This window comes from Microcaecilia unicolor, chromosome 1, assembly GCF_901765095.1.
Source record: "Microcaecilia unicolor chromosome 1, aMicUni1.1, whole genome shotgun sequence".
Classification (NCBI taxonomy): Eukaryota; Metazoa; Chordata; class Amphibia; order Gymnophiona; family Siphonopidae; genus Microcaecilia; species Microcaecilia unicolor.
This window is the reverse complement of record NC_044031.1, coordinates 758,093,111-758,118,024: the sequence shown is the minus strand read 5'-3', so window position 1 is coordinate 758,118,024 and position 24,914 is coordinate 758,093,111. Positions and strand designations below refer to the sequence as shown.

At 46.8% G+C, this 24,914-nt stretch overlaps 1 protein-coding gene across 1 annotated transcript in view; it reads left to right on the top strand.

Moving 5' to 3' along the window:
• LOC115459907 (A disintegrin and metalloproteinase with thrombospondin motifs 17-like) overlaps positions 1 to 24,914 on the top strand; it is a 393,810-nt gene that overhangs the window by 100,404 nt on the left and 268,492 nt on the right. Inside the window, exon 8 of the mRNA XM_030189734.1 lies at positions 4,405 to 4,448. Coding sequence (XP_030045594.1) covers positions 4,405 to 4,448 — 44 coding nt within the window. The remainder of the gene's footprint in view (positions 1 to 4,404; positions 4,449 to 24,914) is intronic.

The window sequence follows — 24,914 nt, the reverse complement described above, 5'->3', positions numbered from 1 at the left end:
GGAGGGATTTGTCCTGTGAGCGGAGGTTACGGGTAGGAGCGTAAGGGGAGATGAGGGTAGAGAGGTAGTGAGGGGCTGCAGATTGAGTGCATTTGTAGGTTAGTAGGAGAAGCTTGGACTGTATGCGGTACCTGATCGGAAGCCAGTGAAGTGACTTGAGGAGAGGGGTGATATGAGCATATCGGTCTAGGCGGAAGATAAGACCCGCAGAAGAGTTCTGAACGGATTGAAGGGGGGATAGATGGTTAAGTGAGAGGCCAGTGAGGAGTAGGTTGCAGTAGTCAAGGCGAGAGGTAATGAGAGAGTGGATGTAGTAACAGTGGTTAGCGTATCTGGGTTTAAAAAAGGTTTGGACAAGTTCTTGGAGAAAAAGTCCATAGTCTGCTATTGACACAGATGTGGGGAAGCCACTGTTCCCTAGGATATGGTAGCATGGAATGTTGCTACTGTTTGGGCTTCTGCCAGGTACTTGTGACCTGGATTGGCCACTGTTGGAAACAGGATAGTGGGCTAGATGGACCATTGGTCTGTCCCAGTGTGGCAACAGTTATGTACTTATGTGCTTGGGATTCTGAATGGAATCTTGCTACTCTTTGGGGTTCCACATGGAATGTTCCTACACTTTGAAATTCTGCATGGAATCTTGTTATTCTTTAGAATTCTAGAATCTTGCTATTCTTTGGGGTTCTACGTGGAATGTTGCTACTATTGGGTACTTGTGACCTGGATTGGCCACTGTTGGAAACAGGATGCTGGGCTAGATGGACCTTTGGTCTGACCCTGTATGGCTACTCTTATGTTCTTATACCACCTTTCTCTTTTACTACCAAAGCAGTTTACATATATTGTATGCAGGTACAGTGATACCCCGGTTATTGTTGATAATTCGTCCGAAAACAACGAAAACCGAGGCAATTATTTCCATATGAATCAATGTAAATCCAATTAATTCGTTCTAGACACTCCAAAATACATACCAAAAACACATTTTATAGAGAATAAATATAGTCCCATGATGGAGCTAAAGGGAAAGGGTTAACTTATTAGCAAGGGAAACACTTAACAGGGACAATGAGATTTGAGCACATGTGATTTTATCTTACGTGCATTGCGTTACACGCGCGGGGTGATGCTCACACAACGAGAAACAGCGCCACAATGAGCAGGAGAACGCGTGGGTCGCCCTATGTTTTCGCCAAATTAGCAGCGAGGTCACGTGGGCACGCTGACGAAATCCAAGGCAACCGATGAAATCCGAGACAAATTTTTTGCTGAAAAAAATAAACGAAAACCGAAACCGATGATAACCAAAGTGAATGAAAACCGAGGTATTACTGTACTTTCTGTGTCCCTAATGGACTTGCAATCGAAGTTCTTGGACCTGGGGTAATGGAGAGTTGGAGTTCCTCAGGGATCTGTCCTTGGGCCCCTTCTTTTTTCAATCTACACCTCTTCCTTAGGCTCCCTGATCTCTTCTCATGGTTTCCACTATCATCTTTATGCTGACGACACCCAGCTTTATCTCTCCACACCAGAAATCACTGCGGAAACCCAGGCCAAAGTATCAGCCTGCTTATCCGACATTGCTGCCTGGATGTCCAACCGCCACCTGAAACTGAACATGGCCAAGACTGAACTTATTGTTTTCCCACCCAAACCCACTTCTCCTCTCCCTCCACTCTCTATTGCAGTCGATAACACCCTCATCCTCCCCGTCTCATCTGCCCGCAACCTCGGTGTCATCTTCGACTCCTCCCTCTCCTTCTCTGCGCATATCCAGCAGATAGCCAAGACCTGTCGCTTCTTCCTCTATAACATTAGCAAAATTCGCCCCTTCCTTTCCGAGCACACCACCCGAACTCTCATCCACTCTCTCATTACCTCTCGCCTTGACTACTGCAACCTACTCCTCACCGGCCTCCCACTTAGCCATCTATTCCCCCTTCAGTCCATCCAGAACTCTGCCGCACATCTTATCTTCCGCCTTAACCGATATACTCATATCACCCCTCTCCTCAAGTCACTTCACTGGCTTCCGATCAGGTACCGCATACAATTCAAGCTTTTCTTACTCACTTACAAATGCACTCGATCTGCAGCCCCTCCTTACCTCTCTACCCTCATCTCCCCTTACGTCCCTACCCGTAACCTCCGCTCTCAAGACAAATCCCTCCTTTCAGTACCCTTTTCCACCACCGCCAACTCTAGGCTTTGCCCTTTCTGCCTCGCCTCACCCCATGCTTGGAACAAACTCCCTGAGCCCATACGCCGGGCCCCCTCCCTACCCATCTACAAATCATTGCTCAAAGCCCACCTCTTCAATGTCACCTTCGGCACCTAATCACTACACCTCTTCTCAGGAAATCTAGACTACCCCAACTTGACATTTCATCCTTTAGATTGTAAGCTCTTTTGAGCAGGGACCGTCCTTATTTGTTAATTTGTACAGCGCTGCGTAACCCTAGTAGCGCTCTAGAAATGTTTAGTAGTAGTAGTAGTCACAAGGAATCAAACCCAGTTGCCCAGGTTCTCAGCCTACTGTGGTAACCATTGGGCTAGTCTTCCATCCCTCCCTGCTTCTTCCTGCCTGTATACCTCAGTCTTGCTGAGTCTGGGGTCTTTTTCCTTCTTTAACACACTGACATGAATGTGCTGAGCCCAGAGCTGCACCAGTGCTCAGTAGACAAGAGGAATTAGAACAATTTCTAGTTATAGATGTGGATCCGGGATCACTCTGTACGCAAACATAGTTTGTTTTTTTGTTTCATCTGAGTAAGATACTGTCACATTAGTTTGGATGGAGTTTAGTTCCATAAATGGCCATTGCAGTTTAGCTGGCCGGAAGCCTGGAGACTGAAGTGTAGCCCATTAGGTACAGAATATAATGTTCTGTACAATGCGAATGAGCAAGTGGCATTACAGAACATTAAAAAAAATAAAGTTGTGGGCTTTCTAGCTGGACACTGTGGGTTTTAGGCCGTTTCTAACCCCTCTGCAAAGGGCAGATTGAGCAAGAAAGACCTTAGGCCCTCATGAGAGGCCCAGGAGTAGGCTAAGTATTCAGTTGAAAAAAAAGAAGGTTCCTGGGGTTATCCAGAAAACTCTGGGGCCAATATTCAGACTGCAGGAGTTAAGCCCAGCTAACTCCTGCAGTCGGCTGTAATGCTGGATATTTAATGCTGGGCTGTTTCCGGTAACCGGCGTCGAATGTCCGGTTTATTTTTTTGCCGGTTTGAACTTAACCGGCCAAGCCGACACTCAGCGCTGGCTGGTTTAACTTCAAGCAGGCCAAAGATATTCCAGGTATGCAGGCGGCCAAACATGGCTGCCAAACCCACGCTGGAAATAGGCAGATAACCAGTTATATCGCACGATGTAACCGGTTATCTGCTATCCCTCAGCGGGGAGGCCACTATCTCCTGCTGAATATCGCTGGATAGCCAGTTAAGTACCATTTAACTGGCCAGTTGCCATTCCTGGCCAGTTAAATGCTTTTGAATATCGGGGGAACTGAGTTTACAAATCAAGCAGGGATTGACTTAGATCTGAGATGTAATTATGTTTTCCAAATCCAAGCTCAAGGTACACAAGAAATTTCTCTGCCCAGGTGGACTCTCGATCTAAGCTTAGGAAGAGAGGGATGAAGTAAGTTACTGAAGATCACAAGGAGTATCAGTGGGAAAACAGTGATTTGAACCAGGGGCGTAGCCAGACCTCGGTGAGGTGCGGGGGCACTGTGTAGCCGTCTCCCTCCACCGCCAACCCCCCCCCCCCACCACCACTTTGGACCCCGCCGCCGCCACCGCAAAAACCCTCCCCTGTCGCCAGGTACATTGTTTGCTGGCGGGGGTCCCCAACCCCTGCCAGCCGAAGAGTCTTCTTCAGTGCCGGTCGACTCTGGTGCCTTCGCTGTGTGATGGATCTGTTTCAATCGCCTGACGTCCTGCATGTCCTATATGTAGCACCGTGCAGGATGTAAGGCATCATAAACAGATCCATCGCACAGCGAAGGCGCCGAAGTCGACCGGCGCTGAAAAAGACTCTTTGGCTGCCGGGGGTTGCAGACCCCCACCAGCAAACAAGGTACCTGATGTGGCAGTGGGGCGGACGGCGGCTGCTGGCGGGGGGGGGGTCGACGGCTGGGAGTGTCAAATATAGAGGGGGGTCAGGGCTTAATCTGTGGGGGCCCATGCCCCCGTGGCCCCACATAGCTACGCCACTGATTTGAACCCTGGCATCTCCAGTTCCCAGCCTCCTGCTACCACTGGCCTCTGCCCCAGTCTCTGCTCTGCAATGGGCAGCTCTTTGCAGGTTATTTTGCTGGGTAAGATAACTGAAGGAGGCAGCAGTTTAGCTCTGTCTTTGAACTGTTGTGTAATTCTCTGGTTTTCTCTATTTTTTCAGGACGGATTTCTGTGTACACAAAGATGAACCCTGTGACACTGTAGGTAAGTTATTCTGTATTTGCCCATTGAAGGGCATACAACTTTCAGAGCCCTCATTTAATTAAGAGGCAGGGAGAGCACCTGGATTTGATTCCAGAGTCAGGTCCTCCGCGCTTGAGGCCATCTTGGAAGGATAAGGTCTTTCTTCCTTTCAGGTGGCCGCAGAAAAAGCAGGTGCACATTATCTAGTGTTTAATATGTGTGCTTTATATTGGCTGATTTTACAGGAGAACGTATTTGTAACCCTGCCACTGTACTCTTCTTTGGAAATTAACATATGGTCCGCTCACTGAAAGCCTCTGCATGCTTTGCGTCTAACTGCATAGGTGGTGGAGGCAGGAAGGGGAGGCTAAATTAGCATGTGTACTTTTCAAAACTTTAACTTCCCAACCTAAATATTAACGCCTCTTTTAACAGGACTAAACGTTCCACAGGACCGTCTTTTACCACAGCTGAAAATCCCCTAGGATAGGCTGTTTTAACAAAATAAAATCAACATGTACCACAGAAGCATGTTGGATACATTTTAGCCAGATTTAGAAGGGTAATTTTCAGATAGGCCAGTCTGAATTATGATTTATACATTTGAACATTGCTAGAATGGATGGTTATACTACTACTACTACTACTACTACTTAACATTTCTAGAGCGCTACTAGGGTTACGCAGCGCTGTACAATTTAACAAAGAGAGACAGTCCCTGCTCAAAGAGCTTACAATCTAATAGACAAGTGAACGGTTGGTCCGATAGGGGCAGTCAAATTGGGGCAGTCTGGATTCACTGAACGGTAAGGGTTAGGTGCCGAACGCAGCATTGAAGAGGTGGGCTTTAAGCAAAGACTTGAAGACGGGCAGGGAGGGGGCTTGGCGTAAGGGTTCAGGAAGGTTGTTCCAAGCATAGGGTGAGGCGAGGCAGAATGAGCGGAGCCTGGAGTTGGCGGTGGTGGAGAAGGGTACTGAGAGGAGGGATTTATCCTGTGAACGGAGGTTACGGGCGGGAACGTAAGGGGAGATGAGGGTAGAAAGATAGTGAGGGGCAGCAGTCACATCCTACTACTTACCTTCAGCATCTCTTTCAAAATATAACCTGTGTCCCAGTTGTCCAGTTCACCCCCTCCCTTCCAGCCTGAAACCCCATCAGGAGAAACCAGCTCCACTCCTATCAAGGTTAGAGGGAGGGGAGGTCCCCCTCCCCACCCCAATCATGAGCTTTCCTAGTGACTTAGGGTTCCCACCCCAAGACTTCAGCAAGGCCTTTCATGACCATCCACCCTCTCAAGAAACAATCCTTACCCTTTGCTGATACACACTGATAGACCAGCTCAGTTCAAAATGTCATTGGTTATCTTGATGCTTATTTTGGGGGTAGATCTAACCATCTAATTCTGGAGTTAGGTGACTAGATCCATTGATAATGTATCCTATAATGCTAGAATGTATGGGAAGGTGTGCGCGTTCGCAGAATCCGTGCTGGCCCTCCCTTTTTAACAGGAATTCATTCTCTAGTCCAACTTCCACTGAGAATCTGTTTCATCCAGTACCAGTGGCTGTTGCAGGGGCGTAGCTAGGTGGGGGCATGGACCCCCACAGATTTAGCCCTGGCCCCCTTTACTTTCGACCCCCTCCTGCTGCCGCCGACCCTCCCCCACCGCCGCCAGGTACCTTTGCTGGCAGCGGTCCCCAACCCCTGCCAGCTGAAGTCTTCTTCAGCGCCGGTCTCCGGCGCCTTCACTGATCTGTTTCTGTCAGTCCTGACGTCCTGCATGCACGTCCTGTATGTAGCCCCATGCAGGACGTGCATGCCTGATCTTTGGCTCTCAAATCTTTGCAGTATCTAAGGGCCCGATATTCAGACCACGGGAGGTAGCTGGTCTGCCTCCCGTGGTCAGCTCTGAGCCTAGATATTCAATGCTGGGATGTTTCCAGAGAACGACATTGAATATCAGGGTTTCTTTTGGCCAGTAGGAACATAACCGGCTAAGCCAATGTTCAGTGCTGGCTGGCTAAGTTCATAGCGGCCAAAGTTAGACCTGCTATTGAGCCGACCAACTTAGCCAGCGATGTGCTGGAAATCGGCGGATAGCCGGTTATATTGCGCATTATAACCGGCTATCCGCTAAGCACTAACTGGAGATATTCAACGGGAGAGCCAGCTATTTCCCACTGAATATTGGCAGATAGCCGGCTAAGTACCGTTTAACTGGGCAGGTGCCGTTCATGGCTGGTTAAATGGTTTTTTTCTTTCCTAGCACTTCAGAACTTTTGTTTTGTCAGATTGCTTTTAGATACAAGTGATGATAACATGGTGATCCCACGTTTCTGTAACTAGTCTAGTTGACTATTGAAACACATTTTACAGTGGTCTGTGCCATTTCTTTGAAGTGATTTCAACTAATGTCAAACTTCTCTCGGGAGTCTGTCATGCTAGTTTTCTCTTGCCTCACCAACATTGGGGGTCAGCACTCAAGAAAAAGATCTAGGTGTTGTAGATAATAGGCTGAAATCTTCTGCTCAGTGTGCGGCGACGGTCAAAAAAGCAAACAGGATGCTAGGAATTATCAGGAAAGGGATGGTGAATAAGACCGATTGGTGCGTCTGCACCTTGAGTATTGCGTTCAGTTCTGGTCGCCATATCTCTATGGTGGAATTAGAAAAGGTTCAAAGAAAAGCGACCAAAATGATAAAAGGGATGGAACTCCTCTCATATGAGGAAAGGCTAAAGAGGTTAGGGCTCTTCAGCTTGGAAAAGAGACAGATGAGGGAAGATGTGATGGAGGTCTACAAAATCCTGAGTGGTGTAGAACGAGTAGGAGTAAATAGATTTTTTACTCATTCCAAAAATACAAAGACTAAGGGACACTTGAGGAAGTTGCATGGAAATACTTTTGAAACAAATAGGAGGAAATATTTTTTCACTCAATGAATAGTTAAACTCTGGAACTCTTTGCCGGAGGATGTGGTAACAGCAGTTAGCGTATCTGGGTTTACAAAAGGTTTGGACAAATTGCTAGAGGAAAAGTCCATAGTCTGCTATTGAGACAGACATGGGAAGCAACTGCTTGCCCTGGGATTTGTAGTATGGAATGTTGCTACTCTTTGAGATTCTGCATGGAATCTTGTCACTCTTTAGGATTCCAGAATCTTGCTGTTCTTTGGGGTTCTACATGGAATGTTGCTACTATTTGAGTTTCTGCATGGAATCTTGTCACTCTTTAGGATTCCAGAATTCTTTGGGGTTCTACATGGAATGTTGCCACGATTTGGGTTTCTGCCAGGTACTTGTGACCTGGCTTGGCCACTGTTTGGAAATCAGGATACTGGGCTAGTTGGACCATTGGTCTGACCCAGTATGGCTACTCTTAGGTTCTTATGCAGTATGTTACTGAATTAAATGTATTTATTACTTATTTATTATTATTTATTTATTCATTCTTATATCCCACAATATCGGTTCAATGTGGCTTACAGCAAAACAGTGTTGTAACAGCTTACATGTAATAAATTGAGGTTTTCTATTTAACAATTAGATAAACATTTTTTTTTAACAGAGAGGTTTTCAAAGCTTTTCAGAATATAAGGTAGGAGCTTATTCGTCTGATTTCTTTTGGAATGAGATTCCTCCATTTAGAACCTTGGTAATCAAATCCAGCAGAATAAACAGACTTGTAAGTTTCATTTTTACAACTAGAAAGATGCAGAAGTAAATATTCTCTTGATGTTGGTTTTTCATTTCTGGCCAACAGTACAAGTCCATCATATAGTCTGGTGCCATTCCAAACAGAATTTTGAAAATCAATGTACAGGTTTTAAACCAGGGATGTAGCCAGACCTCGAAGGGAGGGGGGGGGGGCAGAGCCCAAGGTGGGGGGGCACATTCTGGCCCGCCTCCCTGCTGCCGCCCTCCTGCCGCCACTTCTGCCCCCTCTGCCACCACCGCTCTCTCCCCTCCGCCACTGGAAGGTACCTTGGCTGCCGGGGTCCCCAACCCCCGCCAGCTAAAGCATTTGTCCCGCGCTGGTCTTACATTGCCTGACGCCCTGTGCTGTTTTCAGCGCTGTGCATGCTCGTTTTAATAAAACTGAGCATACGTTTCATTAAAACGAGCGTGCACAGCGCTGAAAATAGCACAGGGCGTCAGACAATGTAAGACCAGTGCGGGACAAACACCTTAGCTGGTGGGGGGGCACCAGAGCCAATATGGGGGTGCCCAGGCCTCCACTGTTTTAAACATAATTCGTGCTCTGATCAGTAACCAATGTAGGGTAATAAGTAAAGGAGATGCCTTATTAAACTCTGGTACTCCGTGGATTAAGCATGCTGCTGTATTTTTTTGTGTGGTTTGAAGCATCTTAATGATAGATTCTTTAATTCCTGCATAAATTGAATTACAATAATCCAATTGTGAAAGAGTCAGTGTTTGAACAAAGTAATCCGAATGAGTTCTTATTAACGTAAGTTTTGACTCTTTTAATTTCCACATTGTTTTGATGTCTTTGCAAGAACAGCATGAGCTTGGTTTTCGAAGGAGAGATTTAAGGTCCTTGTCATCATCCATCAGCCTAATTATTTAGCTGAATCATCTCTTTCACCGAGGACAAGCAGGGCTATAAAATTTTAACATCTGGGTGATGTCACCGACAGAGGGCGAGCAAATTAATAGAGGGAATGGAATTCCTCTCATATGAGGAAAAGGCTAAAAAGGTTAAGGCTTTTCAGTTTGGAGAAAAAACAACTGAGTTAGGGATATGATAGAGGTATATGAAATAGTAAGTGGAGCGGATAAACATGAATTGGTTGGACTAACAGGGCTGGTGGAACACGGCAGGTCAGTTTATGAGGGGGTACTTGGGGATACTGGCACCTTTTCCACTGTCTGCTAAAATTGACCCATGGACCCCAAGTTTTAATGAAAGAGCTCAGGCACTACACACCAATTCTGCCTTGATTCTGTGACTGGTTGCAGTGGTCCTGGCTGTTATGTGGTGGGGCCCCTCAGTGATCACCCTACCCCTTAAGGGTGGCATGGCATTTGAGTACCGGCACCTTTTTCACTAGAAAAAACGCACTGGAACACAGTAAGCAGGGTATGCGGAGCAGGGGGGTGCCAGCATTCAGGGGCACCTGGCTTTAGCTCTCCCCAGCTGCCCTGCTCTTTTTCACTGCTGCTGCTGCTCTGTCTCTGGTCCAATGGTCTGGTGTGCTAGCACTGTGTACTCCCCTGAGTCACAACATTAACTACTTCTGGGAGGAGGGAGAAAAGAGAAAGGAGATGCTAGGCTTGGCTGGACCGGGGCGGGAAGGGGGCACCTGATAGTTTGCAAGGGAGCTCCAGAGACCCTAGCACCGGCCCTGAAGACTGGGGGACACGCTATGAAGTTACTACTAAGAAGTAAAGAAATATTTTTTCATTCAGAGCATAGCTCAGCTCTGGAATTCATTACCAGAGGACATAGTAAAAGCAATTATTGTAGCTGGGTTTGAAGAAGGTTTGGATAAGTTCCTGGAGGTAAAGTCCATAAACTGTTATTGTCTACCCCTCAAATTCTATATGTGGTGCCTTAAGTTGTGCATGCTAATTGATACTTAACCAATTAGCAGCACTAATTGGCTTTAATTAGAATTTATGCACACAACTTTCTAGGTGTATTCTATAAGGCAGTGTGCATAAATTCCAAGAGGGGGCATGGCCTTGGGCGTGGAATGGGTAGGTCGTGGGCGTTTCAAAAAACTAAGCACACTATTATGGAATACACCCGATCTGTGCCTTAGTCTTGGGTATTTAGGCTTGGTTTTAGGTGGCTTAAATGGGTACACCTAAGTTTTGTTCACAAAAATGGCATATGAGCATATTCTATAAGAAAGAAGAAAGATTAAGGAGGCTAGGGCTATTCAGCTTGGAGAAGAGACGGCTGAGGGGAGACATGATAGAGGTATATAAAATAATGAGTGGAGTGGAACAGGTGGATGTGAAGCGTCTGTTCACGCTTTCCAAAAATACTACGACTAGTGGGCATGCGATGAAACTACTGTGTAGTAAATTTAAAACAGATCGGAGAAAATGTTTCTTCACCCAACATAGTAACATAGTAGATGACGGCAGAAAAAGACCTGCACGGTCCATCCAGTCTGCCCAACAAGATAACTCATATTTGCTGCTTTTTGTGTATACCCTACTTTGATTTGTACCTGTGCTCTTCAGGGCACAGACCGTATAAGTCTGCCCCGCACTATCCCCGCCTCCCAACCACCAGCCCCACCTCCCAACCACCGGCTCTGGCACAGGCACAGACCGTATAAGTCTGCCCAGCACTATCCTCACCTCCCCAGCCCTGCCTCCCAACCCCGGCTCTGGCACAGACCGTACAAGTCTGTCCAGCACTATCCCCGCCTCCTAACCACCGTCCCGCTTCCCACCACCAGCTCTGGCACAGACCGTATAAGTCTGCCCAGCCCTATCCCCGCCTCCCAACCACCAGCCCCGCCTCCCGATCTTGACTAAGCTCCTGAGGATCCATTCCTTCGGCACAGGATTCCTTTATGCTTATCCCACGCATGTTTGAATTCCGTTACCGTTTTCATTTCCACCACCTCCCGCGGGAGGGCATTCCAAGCATCCACTACTCTCTCCGTGAAAAAATACTTCCTGACATTTTTCTTGAGTCTGCCCCCCTTCAATCTCATTTCATGTCCTCTCGTTCTACCACCTTCCCATCTCCGGAAAAGATTCGTTTGCGGATTAATACCTTTCAAATATTTGAACGTCTGTATCATATCACCCCTGTTACTCCTTTCCTCCAGAGTATACATGTTTAGTTCAGCAAGTCTCTCCTCATACGTCTTGTAACGCAAATCCCATACCATTCTCGTAGCTTTTCTTTGCACCACTTCAATTCAACGTATAATTAAACTCTGGAATTCGTTGCCAGAGAAAGTGGTGAAGGCGGTTAGCTTAGCAGAGTTTAAAAAGGGGTTGGCCGGTTTCCTAAAGGACAAGTCCATAAACCGCTACTAAATGGACTTGGGAAAAATCTACAATTCCAGGAATAACATGTATAGAATGTTTGTACATTTGGGAAGCTTGCCAGGTGCCCTTGGCCTGGATTGGCCGCTGCCGTGGACAGAATGCTGGGCTCGATGGACCCTTGGTCTTTTCCCAGTATGGCATTACTTATGTACTTATGCCTAACTTTAGGTGTAGTTTATAGAATCGCGCTAAGTGCATTGTTTTTTCAGCGCCAAATTTTTTTATTTTAAGGCACCATTTTAAGAACTTACCCGTACCTTAATACACAATTTCTGAGGTTAAGTAGCATGGAATCTTGCCACTCTTTGGGATAAAAAGGAAGTGGAACTGGGGGTGGGTGGGGCCATGACCGGACGTGGGTGGGTCCAGGGCTGGAGGTGATCTTACCCCTACACTGTCAACCATGATTTACTTCTTGCCACGTTATCCTCTTTTGGATTCCAAGGCCCTGTCCTCTCCTGGTTCTCCTCTTATCTCTCCCACCGCACCTTCAGGGTACACTCCCATGGATCTTCCTCCACTCCCATCCCATTATGTGTTGGAGTTCCCCAGGGATCTGTCCTTGGACCCCTTCTCTTCTCAATCTACACCTCTTCCCTGGGCTCGCTGATCTCGTCTCATGGTTTCCAGTATCATCTTTATGCCGATGACACTCAGCTATACCTCTCCACACCTGACATCACCGCGGTGACCCAGGCCAAGGTATCGGCCTGTTTATCCGACATCGCGGCATGGATGTCCAACCGCCACCTGAAGCTGAACATGTCCAAGACCGAGCTCCTCGTCTTTCCTCCCAAACCCACTTCTCCTCTTCCTCCACTCTCTATCTCTGTTGATAACACCCTCATCCTCCCCGTCCCATCTGCCCGCAACCTCGGAGTCATCTTTGACTCCTCCCTCTCCTTCTCTGCGCATATCCAACAGACTGCCAAGACCTGTCGCTTCTTCCTCTTCAACATCAGCAAAATTCGCCCTTTCCTCTCTGAGCACACCACCAGAACTCTCGTCCACGCTCTCATTACCTCTCGCCTTGATTACTGCAACTTACTCCTCACCGGCCTCCCACTCAGCCATCTATTCCCCCTTCAATCAGTTCAGTACGCTGCTGCACGTCTTATATTCCGCCAAAACCGATATACTCATATCACCCCTCTCCTCAAGTCACTTCATTGGCTTCCAATCAGATATCGCATACAATTCAAGCTCCTCCTCCTTACCTACAAGTGCACTCAGTCTGCGGCTCCTCACTACCTCTCCACCCTCATCTCCCCCTATGTTCCCGCCCGTAACCTCCGCTCACAGGACAAAGCCCTTCTCTCAGTACCCTTCTCCACCACTGCCAACTCCAGGCTCCGCTCATTCTGCCTTGCTTCACCCTATGCCTGGAACAATCTTCCTTTACCCATACGCCATGCCCCCTCCCTACCCATCTTCAAATCTCTGCTTAAAACTCACCTCTTCTATGCTGCCTTCAGCACCTAACCGCTCTAGATAGACAGAATGCCCCTATCTATCCACTCTATCAGATTAACTGTTCACTCGTCCTCTAGATTGTTCACTTGTCTTTAGATTGTTCTCTTGTCTTTTAGATTGTAAGCTCTTTGAGCAGGGACCGTCCTTCTATGTCTAAATTGTACAGCGCTGCGTAACCCTAGTAGCGCTTTAGAAATGCTAGTTAGTTAGTAGTTAGTTAGTACATACACAATAATTCATTTGTGGATTAAAAGGAAGCTGGTATGTACATATACTTGGAAAATTCATATATTTGATTTTTAAAATGTTATTAAGGAATATCACCCACAGTAGTACAAATTTGTAACCTTATCAACAAAATCTCAGACTAATCAGTGGTTTTCTCAACATTTACACATTTGACTCCATAGTGTTCTCAGAAAGTTTTGGCAGCCAGGTGGCATCAAGGACTACTGCCATGCAATTGCAAAAGGAAGCAGGTGTCTATTTTTACTGAAGCACTTGCTTCCTTTTGCCATTGCAGGGCAGAGTAGCTGGGTTGGGGCAGAGGAGTGCTTAAATTTCCAAAGATCTTTGGTCTGACACAGTATGGTAGTTCTTATGAGTTAAATGTAAACAGACTCTGAATCCACAAAATTCCATAAGTACATAAGTAAGTACATAAGTAATGCCACACTGGGAAAAGACCAAGGGTCCATTGAGCCCAGCATCCTGTCCACGACAGCGGCCAATCCAGGCCAAGGGCACCTGGCAAGCTTCCCAAACGTACAAACATTCTATACATGTTATTCCTGGAATTGTGGATTTTTCCCAAGTCCATTTAGTAGTAGTTTATGGACTTGTCCTTTAGGAAACCGTCTAACCCCTTGTTAAACTCTGCTAAGCTAACCGCCTTCACCATGTTCTCCGGCAACAAATTCCAGAGTTTAATTATGCGTTGGGTGAAGAAAAATTTTCTCCGATTTGTTTTAAATTTACTTCCCCTTCCAACCTCTTCCCAACAACGAGTAGGGCATTTCTCCTTGGAAGTAACCAAACAAAAAAATATTCTGATTCTCTTGTCATCTGAGCAACAGCAACATAAATCTCTCGACTACCGGGTACACTATGAAAAACAAAACCTGAAAAAAATTCCAACTCACCATACATGTAGCAAACCTGACATACAACAGTAGCACAAATTCCTAAGATTCAAATAGCAACAGCCCTACCTATGCAGAGGGAACACTACAAACATTACACTGGACCATAGAACACCAATACACCTACTACAGGTCAAACAGAACAAGTGGAATTTCTATAGATATCTACATAAACTACATACCAGCTCTCAGACCTCATGTGCAACTTTCATCTTCTAACTCCTCTTACTTTCTTACCTATCTATATGTTCCATCATTGCTTATACCCTACACTGTCAATTAAAATGTTCTGTTAAGTATTGTGTTGACATTGTAAGTAGTCTACTATGCCATATTTTGTATTGTTATTTGAATATTTTTACTGCTGTAATTGTCTATTGCTCATGTTTGATTTATTGTTACTGTAACCGCCTTGAGTGAATTCCTTCAAAAAGGCAGTAAATAAATCCTAATAAATAAATACCGCACCTCGGTCACAGGCAAATCACAGTGACAGACAAACCCTCATCAAAGAGAGATCACAAATTAAAAATAGAAATATGAAAACAAAAATTGAACTGGTAACCCCAAGAAGTCAAAACTCGGCACTCAACACTGGAAAAATAAAAACAAATTCATTTACTTTTTTATTGAACACAATACGAAGATATCCACGATGCACATTTCCCAAAACTAGCATATTCCCGTTCATAAATTCAGAATAAAAATACGTTTTTCCTACCTTTGTTGTCTGGGCATTTTATTTTTCCAATCATGTTGGTCCCAGAGAGTTTCTCTCTTCTGCTTTCCTGTCTGTCTTCTGTCAGTTTTCTCTATTTGTCCTTTCTCCTCACTCCTCCTGTCTTCTTCCATTCCCTCACATATATATCTGACCCATTTATCTTTCCCTTTTAGCTCTTTCCTCCCTTTCTTTTCAACCTTTCTGTCCATTCAAATTTCACCCTCTTTCTCTCCCTCCAGTTCTCAAATTCCTTCTTTTTACTTTTCACATACCTATCAACTTGCCATCTCCTTCTCTCAGTCTCTAGCTCTCCCATTTTCAATCTCAATCCTTCCCCGTTCTTCTTTTCCCTTCTGTCATCCCCCGTTACCACATTTTTACCCTCTGTACTCACCACCCTCCTCTCACTCATCTCCTTGACAGCCTCTTATGGCCTCTCCCACATGTTGTTGAGCATTTCCCCTCCCTCCACTTTGTATCTCAGTATCTCGTCTCTCTCTCCTTCTTTCACCCCCATACTCTTGTAGCCAAACATCTTCTTTCTTCCCCCCTCCCCAATATTTGTAGACTATCATCTCCCTTTTCATACCCTATTGCAACAGTGCAGCTTCTCTCCTTTCTGGCCAACAATGTAGCTTCTCCTTTTTTTTTTCTCTCTCCCCCCCCCCCCCCCCCCCCCCCATAATCAGCATCCCCTTCTCTATCCCTTTCTTCTACTTCCCCTCATAATCGGCATCTCCTTCTCTCTCCAGTCCATCTTCCTCTCTCCCATTCTTCTCCTCTCCCCCAATAGTGAGCATCTCCCCACTCTTTCCCACTTCATATCTAGAATCCCACTATCTCTTCCCTCCCCTTGTCCCCATTATGCCCTCCTCCCTGTCCTGCAATTCTCCTCCCCCCAACCAGTAGTCCAGTATTTCTCCTTGTCCTCCTCCCCCACCCCACTCATTGGTCCAGCTGTTCTCTTTCTCTCCCCCCCCCCACCCAGTACTAGTCCAGCTTTTCTCCTTCTTTCCCCCCACTCACCATTGGTCCAGCTATTACTCCTTTTTTACCCACCAACCAAGCCATCCAACAGTCCAGCTTTGCTCCTTCTTCCCCTGCCTTCCATTGGTCCAGCTTTTCTTCTTCTGCCCCCACCCCATCCACCATTGGTCCAGCTTTTCTCCTTCTCCCTCCCCTGCCTACCTACCCATTTACCCACAATTGGTCCAGCCTTATTCATTCTCCCCCCACCCATCATCAGTCCTGTATTTCTTACCCACACCCCCACCCCCTGCAATCAGGCTTCTCTCCCTTTTGCTTCTTCTGTAAAGTGCAATGGCATCCCACTCCCCTTACCTTTTGAAAGCTGTCTTCCTGTTTTAGAGGTTGCCGGCAGCGAGCGGCGATTCACAACGTGCTGCTTGTGCTGACATCGGACCCTTCCGTCTGACCTTCCCGCCTATGTGGAAACAGGAAGTTGTGTGAGACAGAAGGCTCCGATGTCAGCACGAGCAGTGTGCTGTGAATTACTGCCCGCTGCCGGCAACCTCTAAAACAGGAAGACAGCTTTGAAAAGGTAAGGGGATGGGGTGGGGAGAGGGAGGGAGGAATACCATCGAGCATTAGAGAGAGAGCAAAAAGGCAAGAAGACCGGTCGTGAGACGGGGAGGGGCAGTCATGGGTGGTGAGGTCACTTTCTGAACCCAAAGAAGTTCCGGAATGCTGTTCTGCTCATTTCCAGCACAAATTAAGCCCTGCTTTTTGGGATTCTAGCAGGTACTTGTGACCTGGATTGGCCACCGTTGGAAACAGGACACCGGGCTGGATGGACCCGTCACCCAGTATGGCAATTCTTATGTTCTTAATAGGGCAGATAAATGCAACCAACCAGACATCTCTCATTAACAGCCCCCCTGAAAGTGCTCCACCACTCAGTAAACTTGCTGTATGAAAAAAGACCACCTGTTTCCTTGCAACTGCTGTGTCTCATCTACCAGCCGCAATCCCTTTAAATTACAGCGATAATTTGGATTTTTAGCTCGTATTGCCACCCTGGCATGACCAAAATAGCTCTGGGGTAGAGGAAAGGCCGACCTCTTGTTCCTTAACTCTACGGTTCGTCAGCAGTGTTCCAGCTGCTGTCCGTATAGCTTTGTGGATAAATTTAGTCAAGTAAAAAAGGCTTCCCTCGTAGCTGTACGGATAGTGGCTGAATTTTGCCATTTGTGGAGACGGGCGATCACTTCTGTCCACCGCCACATGTCTTCAGCACTGCTTGCTCTCTGCATAGCAGAGCTGAATATACAGACTGAGTCTTCAGGACTCTTATATCCAGTGCGTGTTTTCTACAAAAAAAGGGGCCGGTACTCAAATGCCAGGCTACCCTTCAGGGGTGGGGTGACCACTGAGGGATCCACCCCACAATAGCCAGACCCCCTGCAACCAGTCACAGAATCTATGACAAGGCAGAATTGGTGTGTAGAGCCTGAGCTCTTTCATTAAAACTTGGGGTCCATGGGTCAATTTTTGCAGACCATGGAAAAGGTGCCGGTACTCAGTTCCCTCAAGTACCCCCTCAAAAAAAAAAACCCCTGCTTATATCTCATCTCTCTCCCCTAGGGCTGGTAACTTTATTTTCAACTCACTTTAACTATGCTTTTTGGCTATCTGGGGTTGTGACAGGAGGCTCCTGGGTCTTTATTGTTTTTTTGTGGGGGGGGGGGGGGGGTAGGGTTAGATTTCCAGATTGTACACAATATTCTAAATGAGGTCCCACCAAGTCTTGGGGCATCATCCCCTCCTTTTTCCTACTGGCCATTCCTTCTATGTACACTTAGCTTCTTCTGGCTTTTGCTGTCACCCTTTCTACCTGTTTGGCCACCTTTCTCCTTACTGAATCTAACAATTGCAATTCTGTTTATTGTGTAAGCCGCATTGTACCTGCTTCTGTGGGAAAGTGCGGGGTATAAATGTAATAATAAATAAATACATTTCCGGGTTCGTTAGAGTGAGCTTCGGTGTGGAGTGGGGCCATAAAAATAAAGGCCGCTCTCCTTTCTACGTTCTCCTGCATTCTGCTCACCTTATTTTCAGTTTAGTCATCCAATTCTCACCTTCATTTTTAGATTTGGGGAAGGGAGGAGAGGGGTGGAATGTTAGAGTTGAGGTGAACTTTGTGGTTTTACTTATCTTCATGTCATTCGATTTGTTTAAGTTTCTCTCACCTGATTTGTCTGGTTTATTGTACTTTGGGAGTAGGGATGGGGGGGGGGGGGGGGCTAGCATAGGGTTGTGCTTCTATAGCTACTTTATATTTCTGAATCCTATTTGGTTTTATTGTTTGATTACTGTCATTGGTTATTTTACAATAAAAAAGACTTCACCTACAGGATGGACCTGATATTGAAAGGATTAAACCCTGCTGAGCCAGCCGGTTGCCAATATTCAGCAGCTCTACCGCTCCTGAATATCTCTGCTATCCGATCATTCTCTAACTGGCTAGGGTTAGGGACGGTCTGTGGGCGGGGCTAGAACTTAAGAATAAAAGAATAGCCATTTTGGCTCAGACCAGTGATCCATCTAGCCCAGTATCCTGCTTCCAAGTACCTGGTAGAAACCCAGTTAGTGGCAATATTTGATCCGCTAACCGGCTAAGTAAACACACACATAAATTTAGGAAAGGAAAAATGCTTGTGCTGAGTTAACCAGGCACCCGTCTGAATATCGTCTGGAGATCGGTTAACTTCATATTTTGTCCCCCCAAAAGGAGGACACATGCCCCGCCCCCTGTCACACCCTACCCCTTTAACGCCCCGCCCCCTTTCACGCCCTCGCTCCGTCCCCCTGTCACATTTTCCTCTCCCCCCTGTCACACACCCCGTCACTCCCCCTCCCCATCACCCCCCTCCCCTTACCTTACTACTGCCCTGGTTGTCTAGTGACCTCTTCGGGGCAGAAAAGAGCCCCCTCTTTCCTGCCCGGAGTATTTCCCTGCATGCATCCTTCCTGTTTGTGATCTTGGCACCGATTCAAAATGGCCGCCGAGAGTTGAAGTCTTGCAAGGTCACTTCAACTCTCGGCGGCCAGGGCCATGCCAACACAGTAAGCGAGGTAAGCATGGCAGGAGAGCGCCATCCTCTGGGGGGCGCCCCGCCGCACCATGCTTACCTCGCCGTCTTCTCCCCAGATCCTTTTCCTTTTTTTTTTTGTTTAAATTTACCTCTGTCCGGCGGCAGCGTAGCGTTAGTGAGAAGGAGGTGGCGCTCCCCCGCCCCGACGTGTCAGTCTTCCCTTCGCTCAGTTCCGCCTTCTTCTGACATCAGAAATGACGTCAGAAGAAAGCGGGAACTGAGCGAAGGGAAGACTGACACGTCGGGGCGGGGGAGCGCCGCCTCCTCACTAACGGTACGCTGCTGCCGGACAGAGGTAAATTTAAACAAAAAGAAAAGGATCTGGGGAGAAGAGGGCGGGTAGTGTAGCGATTGTTTTCGGGGGGGGGGTAGTGTAGCGATCGTTTTCGGGGGGGGGCGGCGCGGGGCCAACTGCAGGGGGGCGCCGGAGACCCTAGGCATGGCCCTGTCGGCGGCCATTTTGAATCGGCACCGAGATAACGAACAGGAAGGATGCATGTAGTGCAGCGCTCCAGGCAGGAAAGATGGGGCTCTTTCCTGCCCCGAAGGCGGAAGAGGTCACTAGACCACCAGGGCAGTAGTAAGTAAGGGGAGGAGAGGCTAGCAATCTGCCCGTTTGTCCGGATTTCTGGACAAATGGGCAGGCTGGCGGGCGGGCCGTCCTATAGAAATCCGGACAAACGGGCAGATTGACAAAACCCACCCGGTTGCCCAGACATGTCCTTAAAAAGAGGACATGTCCGGGTAAATCCGGACATATGGTAACCCTACTTCTGGGTCAGTGGCCATACTCGGTGCCGGGAGCCACACATTCCTTGGCATTGAATATCTAGGGTTAGTTTAGCCTATAGATGTGAGTGGCTTTCAAGCCGCTTGCTGCTACGGTCTGAATATTACCCCCAGTATATTTAAATGGCACAACCCAATTATTTCCAGACTGGACGCTCCCTGACATTACAGTAACAGCACAGCCAGCCTGGGTAAGAACATATGTGTTTGCATGATCTACATTGGGAAGCCGAGCAGATGCAGGCTGATGTCACGGATAGGCTGCATATAGCCTCCCTGTGGTCTCGTTCTGCACAGTGTCTTCTATCAGGGTAGACAAAACGCCCTGTGTTTCACTTTTTTCTTAATTTGTATAAGGCTGAATTTACTTCTGTTTTCCCACCACTGTTCATAGCACTCCAGCAATGACAGTAATTATGAAATCTTTGACACTTCTTTGGCAGCTGAATCAGGATAAGTTGAATCGACTGCCTGGGGCAGATGGTTTTGGGATTGAATTGCTGCCAGAAGGAAGATACGGCACTGTGGCTGCTCTGTTTCCCTAGTTTTTCCTCCTGGCAGGTGGTGGATTTACACAGGGCTTTCAGTCTTGAGCACAATTTTCAAAGGCAATTTAGCAGGTAATGACCCAGTCTCTGGCTAGATTCCCCCTTACAGTGTTCCCTTCAGAATGACTAACCACAGGCATGGGCTTGCACAGTGCATATATTTTACCCAGATTTAGAAGAGATGTTCTCAAGGATGTGTTTAGGAAAGTGAGTGCTTACTTTGTATATAGGATACTAATGTACAGTGGCCCTGGACCTCCCTGCCGACGACCCTCTCAACCCCCCTCCCACTGCCAACCCTCCCCCGCTGCCGTCGCCGTCAACAGAAAGAAGCCTTGCAGATCAGCCAGCGGCCGCGTTGCCAGCTGATCTGCAAGGCTTCGTTCTGTTTCTGTGAGTCTGACGTCCTGCACGACATCAGACTCACAGAAACAGAACGAAGCCTTACGCCAGAAGAAGAGGACCTCGGCTGGCGGAGGCTGGGGTCCCCCGCCATCAAAGGTAGGCGACGGCGGAGGAGGGTTGGTAGCGGGAGGGGGGTCAAAGTTGGTGGTGGTGGTGGTGGTGGGGGGTCGGTGGTGCCGGGGGGGGGGCTAAAATGTGCCCCCGCACCTCGGGCTCTGGCCCCCCCTCCCGCCGAAGTCTGACTACACCCCTGCTAATGTAATAGTTGAAATACAAGCCTGAATGCCAGAGATGCATGCATAATTTATAGAATATCACATCGAACCAAAGGTTTACCTGCTGAACTCTGTTATATTGCTTTATGTACTTAAGGTTATAAAGTGTTACTCAAAGATCTCAGCATGGGTAACCTGCGACTCGTAAGTTCAAATGCCGCTTAAAAATATCCCATACCATCACTGGTCTTTACCATTTTAAATAGTGCATAATTTTTGCCTTTCTTATTTTTATGACTCTACATTCCTTAATCAATATTTCAAAAAGAGACGGTTATGTAAAGCAATACTTAGCTTCTAATCAATATTGTTGGCTACAGAGGGTTTTTCAATCCGACACCAGTAATTTATAGAATATGCACAAAATACTCACGGGTCCTTTTACTGAGCCGCGTAGGCGCCTATGCGCGCCCAATGCGTGCCAAATTGGAGTTACTGTCCGGTTACCGCGTGGCCCTTGTGGTAATTTGAATTTTGTCGCGCTACCGGGAAATATTTTTTATTTTCTGATGCACGGCAGCTACGCGCGTAGACCATTACCGCCCGGTTACCGCGTGAGACCTTACCGCTAGGTCAGTGGCTTGCGGTAAGGTCTCAGACCCAAAATGGATGTGCGACAATTTTCATTTTGCCGCACGTCCATTTTCGACAAAAATTTAAAAATGACATTTTTTTTGTTGGTGTGCTAAAAAATAATTCTGCGCGCACCCAAAACATGCGTCTGCACTACTGCAGGCCATTTTTCAGTGCACCTTAGTAAAACGACCCCTGTAAGTATTAGAGCATCCTATTGGGATTTATTAACCGCCTTTATAAGTTATGCCCTTGTGGGCATCCGACCCACCCTCCGCTCTGTACACCTACCTGTGAAATACGCACTATGTATCCCTTTTACTCTGACCTTAGCGACTGCTAACGTGGAATTTTCTTGTGCGTTAAGCCCAGATTTACCACGTCATAAAAGTTGGGCTTCTTTTTTTTTTTTTGCAGGTCGTGTGCTAATGTTCAGATTAGCACGGGGTACTTGCAACCCCCCCACCCCCAATACAAGAACAGTTACTGCCTCCTATGTACTCCTGTGTTGTCTCCATGGTGCGACTGCACCTCGAATATTGCGTTCAATTCTGGTTGCTGCATCTCAAAAAAGATATAGTGGAATTAGAAAAGGTGCAGAGAAGGGCAATGAAAACGATAAAGGTGATGGGACGACTTCCCTGTGAGGAAAGAGTGAAGTGGCTAGGGCTCTTCAGCTTGGAGAAAAGACGGATGAGGGGAGATAAGATAGAGGTCTATAAAATAATGAGTGGAGTGGATGGGTAGACATGAATCACTTGTTTAGTCTTTCCAAAAATACTAGGACTAGGGGGCATTCGATGAAGCTACAAAGTAGTAAATTTAAAATGAATCTGAGAAAATGTTTCTTCACTCAGTGTGTAATTAAACTCTGCAATTTGTTGCCAGAGAATGTGGTAAAGGTGGTTAGCTTAGCAGAGTTTTAAAAAGGTTTGGACGCTTCCTAAAGGAAAAGCCCATAGACCGTTAGACTTCGGGGAAAATACAACATTTCTGTGATAAGTACCTAATTACCTGTTATTATTTCTTGCCTATTGCTGTTTAATTGTTATTTCCTATCTTATTTTCAATTTGTATAATTGCTTTTATTGCACTGTAGCCTTACTACAGATTTATGTAAGCCACTTTGAGCCTGCAATCAGCGGGAAAATGTGGGATATAAATGTAATAATAAATAAATAAGCAGCATAAAATGTTTTGTTCTTTTCGGGGATCTTGCCAGGTATTTGTGACCTGGATTGGCCACTGTTGGAAACAGGATACTGGGCTTGATGGACCTTTGGTCTGTCCCAGTATGGGAATACTTATGTACTTATGTCTCCGTGCAAACACACTAGCTGGATTACGCTTCCATGCCCACAACATGCCCCCTGCAAAAATATTTTTAAAAAACAGCTAATACACAGGTTAGTGGATGCTAACAGGCAAAATACCGCAAAATGCTTTAACGCACTAATCGCGTTTTAGGGTTTAACGCCCTATAGGAAAAGGGGCCTCTATGTAAGATATGTGTGTTTTTATAGAATATCAATCAGGCAGAATTTTGGCATTTACATGTGTGTTGCGTTATTGTCGCACGCCTGTGGTTCCATGTCTGAATAATTAGGTCAGTGGCAACGGCAGCATCTACATCTGAAGAGTCCATCATTGAACCCACTGGTAACTGGGGATCATTTAACTGCCCCTCACCAAGATGAGAACATTTGGGTCTGGATTTTATATATGGCGCAAAAAAAAAATCAGCACCGAAAAAGTGCTATTCTGTAACCACGCTTAAAGTTATAGCAGGGGCGTAGCTAGGTGGGGCCACGGGGGCATGAGCCCACGCAGATTTATTCCTGGCCCCCCTGCTTTCACCCCCCCCCCCCCGCCGCCGACCCTCCCCCGCCACATTCAACCCCCTCCTCCCCCCGCCACCGTTAGGTACCTTTGCTGACGGGGGTCCCCAACCCCTGCCAACCAAAGTCCTCTTCAGCGCTGGTCTCCGGCGTGTTGCTGATCTGCATTCTGTTTCTGTGAGTCCTGACGTCCTGCACCCCGCCACAAAAGGTACCTGGTGGTGGCGGGGAAGATTTGGCGGCGGTGGGAGGGGAGTCAAAGGGGACAGGGTGGTGGCGGTGCTGGGGATGGGTCAAAAGTGGCTGTGAGGGAAGGTCAGCAGCGCCAGGAGGGGGCTAAAATGTGCCCCCTCACCTTAGGCTCTGGACCTCCCTCTCACCGAAGTCTGGCTACGCCCCTGGTTTATAGAAAACTGCTTATGCTCAGGAATCGCACCTAACCTTAGGAGTCATCATTTGCAGTAATTGAAACATGGTGCAACATTATTCTATAACAAAGCGTGTTACGCACATGACCCTTCCATTTCCTTACCCCCTTTTTCAGATCGTACGTAAATGCCAATTAAGTCTAACTAGTGCCACTAATTGCTCGTTAAAAAGCCAGTTATTGGCACTAATTAACTCATTATTCAATTAAATTTGCACATACAGTTTTCGGCAACTCTTACAGAATCAGGGGTTGTCCTGTAGCTGAACTGATCGTGTTCTCTTGCAGTTTCAATGCTGTGGTTTAGAGAAGCTGGTGTTAATACTGTATGCTTTGGTTTGAAAAGATTTATGCTTTGTTGAGTGGAAGGGAAAACGTGTCCTGTCAGAGGAGCAAGATTTCAGCGCTCTCACTGCACCTGTGTTCAAAGGCTGCCGTTTATTATCCTGAACCGTCAGTAGTGTGTACATACGATGTGCAATATAACATCCAGCAGTGGATGCAGACAGACCATTCAGAGAAATAAGCCTGGTCTCCTCCAGGGAAGTCCTATCCCTGTAGAACTGATGTCAGGGAAGTGCTCTGGAAGCCTTCTGTTCATAAGCGGGTGTGAGCTTCTGGCAAAGTTTCAGTGTCCGATAGACTACTCCGACTTCCATTCGGAGAACAGGAGGTTATACCAAAAGAAGGGTCATAAGTACATAAGTATTGCCACACTGGGAGAGACCAAAGGTCCATCAAGCCCAGCATCCTGTTTCCAACAGTGGCCAATCCAGGTCACAAATACCTGGCAAGATCCCAAAAAAGTTCAATACATTTTATGCTGCTTATCCCAGAAATAGCAGTGGATTTTCCAAAGTGAATTTAATAATGGTCTATTTAAGAAGCTGTCCAGACCTTTTTAAACCCTGCTAAGTTAACTGCCTTTACCACATTCTCTGGCAACGAATTCCAGAGTTTAATTACACGTTGAGTGAAGAAAGCTTTCCTCTGATTCGTATTAAATTTACTGCTTTGTAGCTTCATTGCATGCCCCCTAGTCCTAGTATTTTTGGAAAGAGTAAACAAACTCACGTCTACCCATTCCACTCCGCTGGCAGGCATGACCCGGCTGATCGCATGAGTGTTTCCTGGTGCTT